The sequence below is a fragment of the Salmo salar genome, chromosome ssa09 (genome assembly GCF_905237065.1).
Source record: "Salmo salar chromosome ssa09, Ssal_v3.1, whole genome shotgun sequence".
NCBI lineage: Eukaryota > Metazoa > Chordata > Actinopteri > Salmoniformes > Salmonidae > Salmo > Salmo salar.
In genome coordinates, this window is record NC_059450.1 from 97,058,514 (window position 1) to 97,076,013 (window position 17,500).

General features: G+C 47.2%; 1 protein-coding gene across 1 annotated transcript in view; it reads right to left on the reverse strand.

The window, feature by feature from the left end:
• The window catches only part of LOC106591038 (transcriptional regulator ATRX), a 174,758-nt gene that overhangs the window by 149,887 nt on the left and 7,371 nt on the right, over positions 1–17,500 (reverse strand). The window contains 14 exon segments of the mRNA XM_045724998.1: positions 512–697; positions 885–1,135; positions 1,560–1,745; positions 1,880–2,007; positions 4,315–4,384; positions 6,286–7,300; positions 7,927–8,617; positions 8,726–8,900; positions 8,903–9,243; positions 9,520–9,587; positions 15,017–15,126; positions 15,598–15,690; positions 15,951–16,098; positions 16,328–16,422. Coding sequence (XP_045580954.1) covers positions 512–697; positions 885–1,135; positions 1,560–1,745; positions 1,880–2,007; positions 4,315–4,384; positions 6,286–7,300; positions 7,927–8,617; positions 8,726–8,900; positions 8,903–9,243; positions 9,520–9,587; positions 15,017–15,126; positions 15,598–15,690; positions 15,951–16,098; positions 16,328–16,417 — 3,552 coding nt within the window. The 5' untranslated portion in view covers positions 16,418–16,422.

A 17,500-nucleotide genomic window follows, 5' to 3' on the forward strand; every position in this document is an offset into this window, starting at 1 on the left:
CTGTTCTGCTGGTTGGGACAGGTTTAATGTTCCTAGGACTATAGGTAGGGCAGCTGGGAGACTGTTCTGCCAGTTGGGACAGGTTATGTTCCTAGGAGTATAGGGCAGCTGGGAGACTGTTCTGCCGGTTGGGACAGGTTATGTTCCTAGGAGTATAGGGCAGCTGGGAGACTGTTCTGCTGGTTGGGACAGGTTATGTTCCTAGGAGTATAGGGCAGCTGATCTTCTAGTCCACAAGCATTCAAACCTTTATACTAAGGAAATGCTAAGCGACTTCCAATCTATTGAAAGAGCACATTCAGTACATTTCTGTGATCACTGTGGAAACATGGCATAGCTGGTACCACGCTCTTATCTGAACCACAATGGACCACACATCCATCGCGCTCGTCAGCGTACCATCAGGCAGAAGGAGTAGTTGACTCATTGATTGACTCAGTCCATCTTGATCATCATCTTCATCCCATTAGCGGATGCCATGACAACAGAGCACACACAGTTGACTTTTTACCTCTCTGAGTTTCTCCCTGAGCTGCTCCCTCTCAGCGATGCGTCTCCTCCTCTCCTCTTCCTCCTTTAGGGCATCCCTCGTTTCCGTCCTCAGCTTGTCGTCCTTGAGGATTTTTCTGATCTTCTTCCTCTGTCCTTTAGGAGTGTCTCCATCCTCCTTCCCCGAGCCGTCCTCTCCTGACCCGCTCTGGGAGGACAGAATGTGGGTAAACCTTTAAACTTCAACCCCCAGGGGTCAACTGACCAATCCAAATCACACATAGTGACCTATGATGTGGTAACAATCAAACATTGACCAACCAATGAATTCCAGACCAAATTCACAAATATAGAATTGTTCAGGAGTAAGGAGAAAATCCTCTCCTTCCCTATACCTTGTCGGATGAAGTGTCCTGGACCTTGATGCGGCGCCGTTTCTTCTTCTGTGCGTAGCTCCTCTCCTCCTTCTTCTTCTTCTTCTTCTTCTTGGAGGAGCGCGTGGTCCTCCTGCGGCTACTGCCTTCCTTCTCAGACTCCGACTCCTCCTCTGACGATGACTCCTTCTCACTGATCTCCTCACTAACTCCCGACTCACTGCTGCTAGCTGACTCCTTAAAGTCTGAGTCTGCCGAGTCATCACTACCCACTGGAGAGGGGGAGGGAGAGAGAAGAGGGGGAGGGAGAGAGAAGAGGGGGAGAGCAAGAGGGGAGGAGAAGAGAAGACAGGGCACAGGGAGAGGGGAGAATCAAATCAAATTTATTTACATAGCCCTTCTTACATCAGCTGATATCTCAAAGTGCTGTACAGAAACCCAGCCTAAAACCCAAAACAGCAAGCAATGCAGGTGTAGAAGCAGAAGGAGAAAGAATGAGAGAGAGAAGAGAGGGAGAAAGAGGGGGATAGAGAGAGAGGCGGGAGGTAGAGTTGATTGAAAACTGTCATCAGTTTGCTGAGTAGGACTTTCATTCTGTTCCTTAGGTGTTATTACAGAGGCCTAGACAGACCGGGCCAGCTAGACAGACCAGGCCAGCCAGCCAGACCGTGCCAAACAGCCAGACAGCCCTCGTACCTTTCCGTCTGGTCCTCTTGGTCTCCTTCTTCCCCTTGCTAGCTGGTTTCTCCTTCTCCTCTCCCGACTCCCCTTCGTTCAGCGTCAGTTTGTGGCGGAGCAGCCTGTGGCGACGCCCCACACTCTTCTTCATGTCCACGTCAGAGCCCCCTTCATCATCATCATCATCATCATCATCGTCGTCAACTGTTGAGGGGAACACAAGCAGTTATTTATGGTTTCAAGATCTAGTCTAGTGACATAAACCATTAGTGGTGGAAAGAGGAACTGCAGAATCACTGTATCAACAAGTATGAAGTGAAAAAGTCAATGTAGCTCACCCTCCTCCTGCTCCTCTCCTCCCTTCCCCTTCTTCTGTTCCTTCTCTTCTCCGTCCTCGTCAGAGCTCTCCTCTGCTCCTGAAGAGTAGTTGGCCTTGATCTGGGCCAGCAGCATCTTCTTGGCAATTCTATTAAGGACGAAGAAATGTAAAATCAATGTGATTTGTCACATGCTCTGAATACAACAGGTGTATACTTTACAGTGAAATGCCGAATACAACAGGTGTAGACCTCACAGTGAAATGCTGAATACAACAGGTGTAGACCTCACAGTGAAATGCCGAATACAACAGGTGTAGAACTTAGTGAAATGCTTACTTACAAGCCCTTAACAAACAATGCAATTCAAGAAATAGAGTTAAGATATTTACTAAATAAACGAAAGTAAAATATATATATATATATATAAATAAATAACGAGGCTATATACAGGGGGTACCGGGTCAATATGCAGGGGTACAGGTTAGTTGATGTAATTTGTACAAGTAGGTAGGGGTAAAGTGTCTACGCACAGAAAATAAACAGCATGTAGAAGCAGTGTAAAGGGGGGGGCAATGTAAATACAGCCTTTCAAAGCACTTCCTGGCTACTGACGTGAGTGCTACGGGGCGGTAGTCATTTAGGCAGGTTACCTTCGCTTTCTTGGGCACAGGGACTATGGTGGTCTGCTTGAAACATGTAGGTATTACAGACTTGGTCAGGGAGAAGATGAAAAAGTCACTGAAGACACTTGCCAGTTGGTCCGAGAGTGCTCGTACAGCCTTGTGTATGTTGACCTATTTAAAGGTCTTGCTCACCTCGGCTACGGAGAGCGTGATCACATAGTCGTCCGGAACAGCTGGTGCTCTCGTGCATGCTTCAATATTGCTTGCCTCGAAGCGAGCATAAAAGACATTAAGCCCGTCTGGTAGGCTCAGATCACTGGGCATCTCGTGGCTGGGTTCCCCATTGTAGTTGTAAACCCTGCAACATCCGACGAGCATCAGAGCCAGTGTAGTTGGATTCAATCTTAGTCCTGTATTGAAGCTTTACTTGTTTGATGGTTGGTCTGAGGGCACAGCGGGATTTCTTATAGGCGTCCGGATTAGTGTCTCGCTCCTTGAAAGCGGCAGTCGAGCCTTTAGCTCGGTGCGGATGTTGCCTGTAATCCATGGCTTCTGGTTGGGATATGTACATACGGTCACTGTGGGGACGACGTCGTTATTATTATTATTGATGAAGCCGGTGACTGAGGTGGTATACTCCTCAATCCCATTGGATGAATCCTGGAACATATTCCATTCTGTGCTAGCAAAACAGTCCCGTAGCGTAGCATCCGCGTCATTTGACCATTTACGTATTGAGCGAGTCACTGGTACTTCCTGCTTTAGTTTTTGCTTGTAAGCAGGAATCAGGAGGATAGAATTATGGTCAGATTTGCCAAATGGAGGGCGAGGCAGAGATATGTACACGTCTCTGTGTGGAGTAAAGGTGGTCTAGAGTTTGTTTTGTTTGTTTTCCTCTGGTTGCATGTGACATGTTGGTAAAAATGTTGTAAAACTGATTTCAGTTTGCCTGCATTAAAGTACCCAGCCACCAGGAGCACAGCTTCTGGATGAGCATTTTCTTGTTTGCTTATGGCCTGATACAGCTCGTTGAGAGTGGTCTTAGTGGCAGCATCGGTTTTTGGTGGTAAATAGACGGCTACGAATAATATATATGATCTCTCTTGGTAGATAGAGTACCTCATGATAAGCTGTAGACCACACTACCTCAGGCGAGCAATACCTCAAGACTTCTTTAATATTAGACATCTTGCACCAGCTGTTGACAAATACACACCACCCTCGTCTTGCCGGACTTAGCTATTCTGTCCTGCCGATGCACGGAAAACCCAGCCAACTGTATATTATCCGTCTCGTCGTTGAGCCACGACTCTGTGAAACATAAGATATTACAGTTTTGAATGTCCCGTTGGTAGGATAGTCTTGAACGGAGCTCATCCAGGTTATTATCCAGTGATTACCATCCGTTCTATTGGCCAACGTGTAGAGGCGGATTACCCACTCGCAGACTAATTCTCACAAGGCACCCAGATCTCCACCCCTGTACCTCCATCTTTTCTTAACACGAATTACAAGGATTTGGACCTGTTCTCGGAGAAGCAGTATATCCTTCACGTCGGACTCATTAAAAAGTCTTTGTCCAGTTCGAGGTGAGTAATTGCTGTTCTGATGTCCAGAAGCTCTTTTCGATCATAAGAGAAAGTAGCAGCAACATTATGTACAATGTGAAAAAACACAAAATAACACAAAACGGCAGCCATCTCGTAAGTAAAGGAAATAAGAAAAGTAAAGGAAATAAGAAAAAGGATTGAAGGATGTTCGTCAGCAGGTTGAGAAGCATGCAGTTCAGGACATATTTGGTTTGTCTTGAATGAAAATACTTTTTAATACCTGTTCTCTGGATCATCATCATCATCATCATCCTCAGCCATCTGAGAAGCGTCATGGTTACCTTCATCTCCTTCAGACACACAGAGAGGGAGGGGTCAGGGGTTAGAGACAGCGTTTTCCCATAAGAGACGAAAGTCAGTTAATCAGCTACATTTTCCACTTCAGATAAACTACAATACTTTCAATTTAAAAGTCTTTGTTCGCCAGTCTGTCAGACCGTCTCCTGCTATAATGAATAATATGCATCTGCTAGCCATCTATTGATAGGATAGTCCTGTCCGTCACAAAGCGAGCGATGACAAGGTAACGCATTCTGCCATCTGTCCCACCCCCCCGGTACAATTTCTGCATACTGTGGTTGCAGTTTAATTTCCTTACAGAGCACGCTGGTGAATTAGAATGTAACGTAAACGGTAACAACGAGTGAAAATCCACTTAGCCTAATTGTTTTCTGGCACATTTATTTTCTTTGGCCTATTTCACATAGCAAGCCACGCGGAGTCACGGCGCACGGCAGGCTATTTACTGTGCTTTGACAACTGAACAGCAAGTGACTATTTTCTAAAAGGTGTAGAACTGAATAAAGTTGATCTCCTATACGCCTTTGCCGTTTATAAATCATGCAACGTGGTTATATGTCCATGGTATTGCAACGGGACAAGGATTTCCTAGGTGTCCTTTCCTAGGATGTCAGGGCTGGCCAGACGGTGATGCTAAACAGCCTCTTGCCGGGCGCGCCATAAACAGCCTCTTGCCGGGCGCGCCATAAACAGCCTCTTGCCGGGCGCGCCATAAACAGCCTCTTGCCGGGCGCGCCATAAACAGCCTCTTGCCGGGCGCGCCATAAACAGCCTCTTGCCGGGCACGCCATTGAATTGAAGGCCAACTACACCCAAACATTTTAATTGATCAGGTTTTTCCCAGATATCAAAGCGGTCTCCTGATGAGGTTTAAGCATTGTTGTGGACTTAAAACATCCAATTAGTTGTTTTTCTATTTTTAAAAGTGTGATTTCGATATTAAAAAAAAAACAGAAACCTGAAAAAACTAAGAGAAAACGGAATTTGGGAAATAAAATGGAATCAGACAATAAAAAACACATTTTATAGGGTCCTAACTAATGATCAGTTCACATTAATTAAGGATATGTAAAATCAGAACGATAATACTGAAAACTGATGTAATCTTGTAATTTGTGTAAAACTTTGTACACCTAAACTCAAGAGAAGACAGGTTCAAATGTTCTCCTATTTAGAAAATAATCCTGATCATATAGGCCCAGACCATATTCAAAACAACAATAAACTGAATTCATACAACATCATTTAAATTGTAGTCTTTCTTTACCAGAGCTCTCTATCTCTGTTCCTGGAGAGCTACAGGCTTGTAGGTTTTCACTCAAAGCCTAATCTAGCGCACCTGACTAATAATTAGCTGGTTGATAAACTAAATCATGTTAGTTACAACTGAGGTTGGAGTTAAAACCTACAGGAGGGTATCTCTCCAGGAACAGGGTTGGAGTTAAAACCTCCAGGAGGGTATCTCTCCAGGAACAGGGTTGGAGTTAAAACCTCCAGGAGGGTATCTCTCCAGGAACAAGGTTGGAGAGCCCTGTTGTACACAAAACCACAACAAATTTTTCCAATCTGGGAAGTGAACTCGATAAAGTGTCAAATAATTTCACTGACTAATTCGGATGGAATCTTTAGAATGTACCAGAGGCCACCAAAATAGAGTTCCTTTGGCCAAAAATGCCAAACCCTGGGGGTCAAGCCTCAGACCCCGGGGGCACCTGGCTGGCTACTTTTTCCATTTGGATGGCTACTCTATGTACTTGTGGAAAACACTGCCGAGGTCAGGTGTTAATTCAGTGGAGTTTAGGTCAAGTTGTATTGACAACACAGTGTACCGTCTGCCTTGTAGAAACGAAGAGCCCAATATACAGATTTCAGAAACAACAGCTCTACTCACCTGAAGACTGGTGGAAGGTTCCCCTCCCTGCTACCACCGTCTCCTCCACGATGGGTTTAATCTTCTGCTGGTCTCCACTCTCCTCTCCAGACCCTCCTCCCTCCTCCTCCTCCTCCACGTCATCAGACGATGAATCTTGCTGCTTGGCTCCTCTACTTCTGGCTTTGCGTTTCAGTTCGTACGACCGCCTCCGATCTCCGCCCTTGTTCTCCTTCTCCTCTCTTTCTTTCTTCACGCGGCTGCTCCTCCGTTTCCCCGTGCCCAGTTTGCTGAGTCCCTTCATCTCCTTCTCCAGGTCAGAGTCAGAGTTAGAGGAGCCGCCCGAGCCCTTCTTCTTGGATGTCTTTTTGGCAGAAGCCGTGGAGGACTTCTTTTTCTTCTTCGCGTCTTCGTCCGAGTCGGACTCTGAGTTGTCTGAATCGTCAGCTTTCAGTTTGCGTTTGGCCGCCAGCTTTTTCTCAGTCTTCACCTTGTCATTCTCCTCCCCCTCACCGTCTTTCTTGCCGAGTTTGAACAGGCACCTTTTGAAGCTACTGTTGCCCTGGTTACCATCGGCGTCCTGCTGCGCATCCTCGTCAGAGCTGTGTTCCGCCGCTGCAGTCTGGAGCAGGATGTCCGGAACCTCGTCAGAGTCTGAGTCCACTTCCTGTTTAGAAGGGTCAGCGGTCACCTTGGAGGAGGCATTGCTCTGCTCCTCCTCCTCCTCCTCCTTCTCCGAGCTGCCTTTGGTTCTACTCTTCAGCTTGCTGGGACTCTTCCCCTTGCCCTCTGAGTCGCTGTTCTCCTGAGAGGATTCGGCCATCTTGTTCTTCCCGTCAGATGACTTCCTGAGGGGTGTGGTCTTTGTGCGGCTAGAGCGGCGGCTGTCATCCTCAGAGCCCCCACCTTCCTCCACCTCCTTACCCTCCTCCTCCTCCTCACTCTTCTCCTTCCCTCCATCCTTACTCCTCTCCTTCCCTCCATCCTTACTCCTCTCCTTCCCTCCATCCTTACTCCTCTCCTTCCCTCCATCCTTACTCCTCTCCTTCCCTCCATCCTTACTCCTCTCCCTCCCTCCATCCTTACCCCTCTCCCTCCCTCCATCCTTACTCCTCTCCCTCCCTCCATCCTTACTCCTCTCCCTCCCTCCATCCTTACTCCTCTCCCTCTCTCCATCCTTACTCCTCTCCTTCTCCCTCTCCTTCCCCCCATCCTTACCCCTCTCCTTCCCCTCCACATTTACTCCTCTCCTTCTCTCCATCCTTACTCCTCTCCTTCTCCTTCCCCCCATCCTTACCCCTCTCCTTCCCTCCACATTTACTCCTCTCCTTCTCTCCGTCCTTACTCCTCTCCTTCTCTCCGTCCTTACTCCTCTCCTTCCCTCCGTCCTTACTCCTCTCCTTCCCTCCGTCCTTACTCCTCTCCTTCCCTCCGTCCTTACTCCTCTCCTTCCCTCCGTCCTTACTCCTCTCCTTCCCCCCGTCCTTACTCATCTCCTTCCCCCGTCCTTACTCATCTCCTTCCCCCCGTCCTTACTCATCTCCTTCCCCCGTCCTTACTCATCTCCTTCCCCCCGTCCTTACTCATCTCCTTCCCCCCATCCTTACTCATCTCCTTCCCCCCATCCTTACTCATCTCCTTCCCCCCCATCCTTACTCATCTCCTTCCCCCATCCTTACTCATCTCCTTCCCCCCATCCCTACTCTTAGACCTGGAGGTGCGTGTGGTAACCACGGGAACGGGCGTCAGCTTCACGATCAGGTTCTTCACCTTGGGCATGGCCTTCTCCTTATGGGTTTCAAGTGACTTCCTGTTTGAGCCGGCGGCGGGGCTCTCGGATTGGCTAGCAGCTGTGGGTTCCATGGCGTCGTTGCCGGGCGTTAACCCTGTGGAGTCCGCCAGACTCTCTACCATCTGGAAGAGCTCATCAGGGACAGACGGCCCGACGGACACAATGTCTTTATCCCGGTCACCCTCCTCCTCCTCCTCCTCCTCTCCATCCTCCTCTTCTTCCTCCTCCTCCTCCTCCACTACTTTCACTGCTGTCTGGTCTTTGGCCTGGCTGTCTGTCTCTGTGTCCGAGTGGTCCTGAGGCGCGGGGACGGGGCTACACTCCATCTCTGTGTCCTCTGACAAGCCCCCATCCTCCTTTAGCTCCTCCCCATCCTCAGTGTCGGCCATTTTATACTCTTCTGCCTCCTGTCCATCCTCAACCATGTTGTCAATCTGATAGTGGCCGTCGGTGTTGGAGACAGCATCCCCGTTCTGCATCCCTTGGTCCTGGGAAGTGAACTGTGACTCCAAGTCCTCCTCTAGGGCAGCATGAGCCTTCTTTAAATCAGCCAGAACAGACCTAGAGAGAGAGCGAGAGAGATGGATGAATGGATAGATTAGGCAAAATAACAGAATTAGGCTGCCTCATTTACTTTGTAGCAGTCATAATATTAACATGTTAGGATACCTGAAGGCCTTGAGGTGTCTGGTCCCGCTTCCACCTCCTCCTGCTCCCTGTTCCGCCTCAGCCTGCTTGATGAAATGGATGAAGGTGTTGTTGAGCCCTGTAGTCGTCTCAATCAGCTTCTTGGTCCTCTTCACCAGCTCCTTGGGGACCTTCAGGGTCTTATAGGAGAAGGTGAGGTCCCTGACCCGTCTGAATGCTCCTTACCGTTCACCACAGCTTTACCATGGTGGTGGTGACCTTTACCCTTACTGTGCCTTTTCACCTCCTTCCTCTCTTTCTCCTCCCTCTCTTTCTTGCGTCCCGTGCTCCAGAAGCTCTCCAGCTTGGTCATGATGTTGGAGCAGTTGGAGGCGATGTCTGAGAGGGGCTGAGGACTGCAGATATAGCAGGACCATTTACTGTGCTCGTCGGTGATCATGGACAGCTCCTTGCGCCCCAGGTTACGCAGGATGCACTTCTTACAGAAGGCGTTGTGGCAGTAGTCACAGCAGATCAGGTTGCCACCTTCAGCACACCACCTTGGGGCATAGTTAAGACAGCAGGGAAAGTGAACTTCAAAACCTGACATATCTTAAATTGGGATTTGCAGCTGTTGTTGGGAAGTAATGAATCCTTCTAAAAATGACAAAAGTAGTGCACTATATAGGGAATAGGGTGGCAGTTGGGACGGAGCCCTTGGTGTGGACTAAAATAGGTGCCAGTACTCGTAATCGAGAGCCAATATTGTACAAGAGGTGGCGATACTCAAGCAGTAGAACAGGGACCTTATGGCAGCTACAACAATGGAGACCTACCTGCACTGTTCATCCATGCCATCCTCGTCTTTATTGATATCGTCGCTGGTGTAATACTTATAGCACGACTAGAGGAAGAGAAAACAACAAGGGAGGAACATAGTGATGCACAGATATTACATTTTTGGCTGATACCGATATTTTCCTTGCAAAAAAAAAAACAATACCGAAAATTGATATTACATTTTTTTGCCTTTTAAGCATTACAGTTAAATAGTTTGGACGCAGCGGTCTAAGGCACTGCATCTCAGTGCAAGAGGCATCACTACAGTCCCTGGTTCGAATCTAGGTTGTATCACATCCGGCCGTGATTGGGTGTCCCATAGGGCGGCGCACAATTGGCCCAGCGTCATCCAGTTTAGGCATTTACGTCCCCATTACCAGCAAAAAAATAATCAAAACCTATTTCTTTCACTTGCAGTGCTGTTTTGTTGTTCATTTGTTCAGTTGTTTCATTCTCGACCAGGATTTCTTTGGAACGCTGTTTGGGTCTTTGCGTGTCAAAAAATATACACAATTTAACACTATTTGATGTGTCAAATAAGCTTGTTGACCAATCAGGACCAGAATATGACTCCACGTCACATAATTATTTAACGCGTTCATTAAAAAAAAATGTACGTAGTTACTACCTTACTTTGCTACCTGACAACTTTACGGTTTTCACTTTTAATTACCGTTTATATTTTTCGTTTTCCCCCTCACTCAACTTTTTTTCCATTCAACTTTTTCACCCCGGACGCTTTATCTGGATGTGTTTCGTCAAGACCTCCACCAGCCGAAGCTAAGAAGTAACATTAACATGATGCCTTCTAATTGCAGTCGCTGTACTCATAATATACAGGAGAACGATCGCCTTACGGCGAGGATAGCTGTGCTGCAAGCCCAGCTTCAGACGCAATCATTAGGCAAGAGTAATTTCAGTGTAGGAAAGGATGAAACAGCGTCTATGCCACCATTAAGTACAGATAGTAACGTTAGCATAAATCCCCTCGCACGGTCCCCGCAGCAGGACAACTTTGGCTTCTGGAGGGAAATGCTGTAGGAATGCTCAACCGGTGTCGCTCATTCAGCCAACAGAAACTTTCAACCAGTTCTCCCCATTAAGCAACGGGTCGGAGTCAGAGGCCGAGCCTTCTCTGGTCTCTACTCCTCCCGTTACCGGGTCTGAGCCGCTGAAGCCTCCCACCATTAGCTCTGACAAATTGAAAACCCTAGTCATTGGCGACTCCATTAACCGCAGTATTAGACTTAAAACGAATCATCCAGCGATCATACACTGTTTACCAGGGGGCAGGGCTGCCGACGTAAAGGCTAATCTGAAGATGGTGCTGGCTAAAGCTAAAACCGGCGAGTGTAGAGAGTATAGGGATATTGTTATCTACGTCAGCACCAACGATGTTAGGATGAAACAGTCAGAGGTCACCAAGCACAACATAGCTTCAGCGTGTAAATCAGCTAGAAAGATGTGTCGGCATCGATTAATTGTCTCGTGCCCCCTCCCAGTTAGGGGGAGTGATGAGCTCTACAGCAGAGTCTCACAACTCAATCGCTGGTTGAAAACTGTTTTCTGCCCCTCCCAAAAGATAGAATTTGTAGATAATTGGCCCTCTTTCTGGGACTCACCCACAAACAGCACCAAGCCTGGCCTGTTGAGGAGTGACGGACTCCATCCTAGCTGGAGGGGTGCTCTCATTTTATCTACGAATCTAGACAGGGCTCTAACTCCCCTAGCTCCACAATGAGATAGGGTGCAGGCCAGGCAGCAGGCTGTTAGCCAGCCTGCCAGTTTAGTAGAGTCTGCCACTAGCAGTCAGTGTAGTCAGCTCAGCTATCCCCATTGAGACCGTGTCTGTGCCTCGATCTAGGTTGGGCAAAACTAAACATGGCGGTGTTCGCCTTAGCAATCTCACTAGAATAAAGACCTCCGTTCCTGTCATTATTGAAAGAGATTGTGATCTCTCACACCTCAAAACAGGGCTACTTAATGTTAGATCCCTCACTTCCAAGGCAGTCAGTCAATGAACTAATCACTGATCATAATCTTGATGTGATTGGCCTGACTGAAACATGGCTAAAGCCTGATGAATTTACTGTGTTAAATGAGGCCTCACCTCCTGGTTACACTAGTGACCATATCCCCCGCGCATCCCGCAAAGGCGGAGGTGTTGCTAACATTTACGATAGCAAATTTCAATTTACAAAAAAAACACGCAGTTTTCATCTTTTGAGCTTCTAGTCATGAAGTCTATGCAGCCTACTCAATCACTTTTCATAGCTACTGTTTACAGACCTCCTGGGCCATATACAGCGTTCCTCACTGAGTTCCCTGAATTCCTATCGGACCTTGAAGTCATAGCAGATAATATTCACATTTTTGGTGACTTTATATTCACATGGAAAAGTCCACAGACCCACTCCAAAAGGCTTTCAGAGCCATCATCGACTCAGTGGGTTTTGTCCAACATGTGCCTGGACACCCTGGACCTAGTTTTGTCCCATGGAATAAATGTTGTGGATCTTAATGTTTTTCCTCATAATCCTGGACTATCAGTCCACCATTTTATTACGTTTGCAATCGCAACAAATAATCTGCTCAGAACCCAGCCAAGGATCATCAAAAGCAGTGCTATAAATTCTCAGACAACCCAAAGATTCCTAGATGCCCTTCCAGACTCCCCTCCGCCTACCCAAGGATGTCAGAGGACAAAAATCAGTTAACCAACTAACTGAGGAATTCAATTTAACCTTGCGCAATACACTAGATGCAGTCGCACCCATGATCATTAGAAAACAAATTACGGACTCCTCTTTAAATCTGCGTATTCCTCCAGATGCCGATGTTCGCATTTTCAGCTAATAACGGCCAATTCCGATATGTTCCCCGATGTATCGTGCATCCCTAGACAATATAATACTGAGATCTGTCTTAACCTACCAAATATCACATTTCTGTTCAAAAGACAAACATCAGCTCCAAAACATACAACTACTACAGGTCTACCTCATGGACAGTGTTGCAGGTGGATCTAAACTACTACAGGTCGACCTCTATGGACAGTGTTGCAGGACAGGTCCCTGCTCATCTGCGTGAACGAGTCTTAGGTATGCTGCAAGGAGGCATGAGGACTGCAGATGTGGCCAGGGCAATGAATTGCAATGTCCGTACTGTGAGACGCCTAAGACAGTGCTACAGGGAGACAGGACAGACAGCTGATCGTCCTCGCAGTGGCAGACCACGTGTAACAACACCTGCACAGGATCGGTACACCCGAACATCACACCTGCGGGACAGGTACAGGATGGCAACAACAACTGCCCGAGGTACACCTGGAACGCACAATCCCTCCATCAGTGCTCAGACTGTCCGCAATAGGCTGAGAGAGGCTGGACTGAGGGCTTGTAGGCCTGTTGTAAGGCAGGTTCTCACCAGACATCACCGGCAACATCGCCTATGGGCACAAACCCACCGTTGCTGGACCAGACAGGACTGGCAGAAAGTGCTCTTCACTGACGAGTTGCGGTTTTGTCTCACCAGGGGTGATGGTCGGATTCGCACTTATCGTTGAAGGAATGAGCGTTACACCGAGGCCTGTACTCTGGAGCTGGATCGATTTGGAGGTGGAGGGTCCGTCATGGTCTGGGGCGGTGTGTCACAGCATCATCGGACTGAGCTTGTTGTCATTGCAGGCAATCTCAACGCTGTGCATTACAGGGAAGACATCCTCCTCCCTCATGTGGTACCCTTCCTACAGGCTCATCCTGACATGACCCTCCAGCATGACAATGCCACCAGCCATACTGTACGTGATTTCCTGCAAGACAGGAATGTCAGTGTTCTGCCATGGCCAGCGAAGAGCCCGGATTTCAATCCCATCGAGCACGTCTGGGACCTGTTGGATCGCAGGGTGAGGGCTAAGGCCATTCCTCCCAGAAATGTCCGGAAACTTGCAAGTGCCTTGGTGGAAGAGTGGGGTAACATCTCACAGCAAGAACTGGCAAATCTGGTGCAGTTCATGAGGAGGAGATGCACTGCAGTACTTAATGCAGCTGGTGGCCACACCAGATACTGACTGTTACTTTTGATTTTGACCCACCCTTTGTTCAGGGACACATTATTCAATTTCTGTCAGTCACATATCTATGGAACTTGTTCAGTTTATATTTCAGTTGTAGAATCTTGTTATGTTCATACAAATATTTACACGTTAAGTTTGCTGAAAATAAACGCAGTTGACAGTGAGAGGAAGTTTCTTTTTTTGCTGAGATAGATATATACAGAAATATCACATTTACCTAAGAATTCAGTCCCTTTTAATTATCACCTTTATATTCAGATGCTTTACTCAGTACTTTGTTGAAGCACCTTCAGAAGCAAGTGCCGCCTCGAGTCTTCTTAGGTATGACGTTACAAGCTTGGCACACCTGTATTTGGGGAGTTTATCCCATTCTTCTCTGCAGATCCTCTCAAGCTCTGTCAGGTTGGATGGGGAGCGTCGCTGCACAGCTATTTTCAGGTCTCTCCAGAGATGTTCAATCGGGTTCATGGCTGGACCACTCAAGGACATTCAGAGATTTGTCCCGAAGCCACTCCTGCGTTTTCTTGGTTGTGTGCTTAGGGTCGTTGTCCTGTTGGAAGGTGAAACTTATCCCCAGTCTGAGCGCTCTGGAGCAGGTTTTCATCAAGGATCTCTCTGTACTTTGCTCCGTTCATCTTTCCCTCGATCCTGACTAGTCTCCCAGTCCCTGCCACTGAAAAACATTCCCACAGAGGCCTTGAGGACCTTCAATGCTGCAGACTTTATGAGGGGCAGCGGGAGGGGCTTGGCGTGAGGGGCAGTGGAAGGGGCTTGGCGTGAGTGGCAGGGGGAGGGGCTTGGCGTGAGGGGCAGGGGGAGGGGCTTGGTGTGAGTGGCAGGGGGAGGGGCTTGGTGTGAGTGTGTAAACAGAGGAAGAAACTAAGTGAGAGGTTTCACTCTCGCCCAAATCTGTCTAAAATCATCCTAATGTGTTTCTATGGGCTTATTTTGGTCCTAAGCTTGTCGCCTTTGGGATGACTCCCATTGTTAGGAGGACATGAGCATCTCCTCATTATATTCAGATCTCTGGTGTAGGTGCACACAGCACAGAAAAAGCAAAGGAGAGGAGAGCAAAAAGACATGAGAACATAGACACAAACGCTCAGAAAAATGAAAAAATTCAATGAAAAAAACAGTGATCCTGCGATATTGGCATTTGGAATATCTCGCAAAAACATAAATTAATCATATATATATGGCCCAACCCTAAAGGAGCATGGGGGTGCTCAGACAGAGAGAAAGACAGAAAATCATCCCACAATCACAGACTAAAAGAGAGGAAAGGATATGTGAGAGAGACGGAGAGAGAATTTGATAGAGACAGACAAATAGATAGATGGAAAGATGTCTAGCATGATAGGAGAGAGACTTATAAACATATGAAAGATAGACAGAGAAGGTGTTGCAGGTGTATCTACCTTGCAGAGGAGCACATGGAGCATGGGGTGCTCAAACACTGAGTGGCGCTGGAAGTGGTTGACCTGCTGTCCACAGGCGGTGCAGTCTATTCTCTCCTGCAAAGTGGTATCTGGATAAACACAGAGGAAGACCGAGAGACAAACATGTTTCGTTTACATCCAATATCAATCCCAAACTGATTGATTTCATTAAACTAGCAACAGTTCTGGATATTAGGCTGTAGGAAAACCCATTCCTGGTCAAAACCTTTTAAACACCCGATAAGAGCATTCAAACAGCTGGCAGGTGTTTATCTGACTATCCACTGGTTAGTAGTAGTGTGATATACACAGCGAGGAGACCAACCTGTGTTTTTGACTGAGGGGTCCCCCCTGGAGGGGGTCCCCCCCCCTGGGCTTGTGTCTGTGTGGTGTGTGTGGGCCATATCTGAGTACCTGTAATTGCGTTCCAAATAGTAGGTATTTTGGGTATGCTAAACAAGTTTTATAGTATGTGAAATGTATAAATTGAGTATGCTTTAAAAATTCCATTCAAGTAGGTAAGCCAGATTTTAGACATGGCCTGTGTGTGAGAGACGAACCTGTCTTTTTCCTTGAGAGGTCCACTCGGAGCTTCATGGCTCCTCTGCTCTCCTTGTTGTCAGTCCCAGTGGGAGGCCGTACCACCAACATGCCTGAAGTAGAGGACAGGCACTTAATGTGCATCCCAAATGGTACCCTATTCCCTATATAGTGCACTACTTTTGGGGCCCATAACCAGGGCCCATAACTCTCAACAAGTGCTCTTTTACCCCTACATAAACCTTGAACATCAACTCAGAATAGACCAGCAAAAATATTATCCACAAGGTGTGGAAATGCCCCTTCTGGCTCCACAATGATATGAAGAGGCATTAAAACATGTGCTGGCCCCAGGTCTAGTGGTAGACCTTACCATCTGAGGGGTTGTCAGAGGCGCCATCTTCCTGTCCACTCTCGTCCGAGGTGTCAGACTCATTCCCTCCGGTGTGCTTGGCTGCGACAGCAGGCTTCCTCTTGGTGTGAGAAGAGGAGGGTCTCTCAGTCTCTGCTGAGCTCCCAGGCTGAGGAGTAAACAACTGTCACCATGAGTCTAATGAAAAACCTCATAATAGACCCTGAGTGATCGTATTGTCCTGTTATCTGCCACAGAAGCTACAGTCAGGCTGTGGACCAAATGGCACTATCTAGTGCACTACTTTTAACCAGCTCTGGGAAGACATTAATGTTAGTGCTCAGGTGGATACATTTGAAAATGTGAGCAGGTAAATAGACAATCTGATGTTGACCTACCTCCTCCTCCATCATCTGGTCTGTAATCGGAAGTTGACCTACTTCCTCCTCCATCACTTGGTCTGTAGATTCAGCTGAGGCCTTACTCATTTTACCTGCAAAAAAGAAGAATTCACACTATTAGGTCTGTAATTATACAGTTAAAAAGGAAGGGGGTTGTGAAGAGCGGACTAAATTACCGTCAGGTTACAGGCTCTTTCATTTTTGTAAGTAAAAGTTAACTTAGAAGCAAAACAGCCTGATCTTTATCAAGATCTAGGGTTTTGTCCCAAATGGCACCCTATTCCCTATAGGCCCTGGTCAAATGTAGTGCACTATTCAGGGAATAGGGTGCGAATTCAGATGGAACACTAGATATAACATTGGCTGTTAGTTTCTAAGTTCACTAACAGCAAGGCTAGAATTTAAATTACAACTTCTGTAACTGTATTCAGTACTGTACTCAACAAGTAGACCTGTAACGTCACTCACCAATGGCGCAGCCCCAGCAGCACCAATGGCGCAGCCCCAGCAGCACCAATGGCGCAGCCCCAATGGCGCAGCCCCAGCAGCACTGCCCAGCAGCACCAATGGCGCAGCACCAATGGGAGTTTGAGTGGAACTTTGGCTCTATTAAATTTGGACACGGGATCTAAATAAACCAGATTAGCTAGGCCTACTGTTTCAGCAAAAATCAGGCTTCAGACATTTTTTTAATAATGTGAACATACGAAATTAGCAACCAAGGGCAGTAACTAGGTAGTTCAAATCAAAATGTTATTTGTCACATGCTTTCGTGAACAACAGGTGTAGACTGACAGTGAAATGCTTCATAAACAACAGGTGTAGACTAACGGTGAAATGCTGACTGACGGCCCTTCCCAACAATGAAGAGAAAGAAAATTGAGAAATAATAGAAAAGGAAAAAAACATAATAAATACACAATGAGTAACCTGACTATATACACAGACTACCAGTACTGAGTCAATGAGTAACCTGACTATATACACAGAGTACCAGTACTGAGTCAATGAGTAACCTGACTATATACACAGAGTACCAGTACTGAGTCAATCAGTAACCTGGCTATATACACAGAGTACCAGTACTGAGTCAATGTGCAGGGTACGAGGTAATAACATGGCTGTACAGTATACACAGGGTACCAGTACTGAGTCAATGTGCAGGGTACA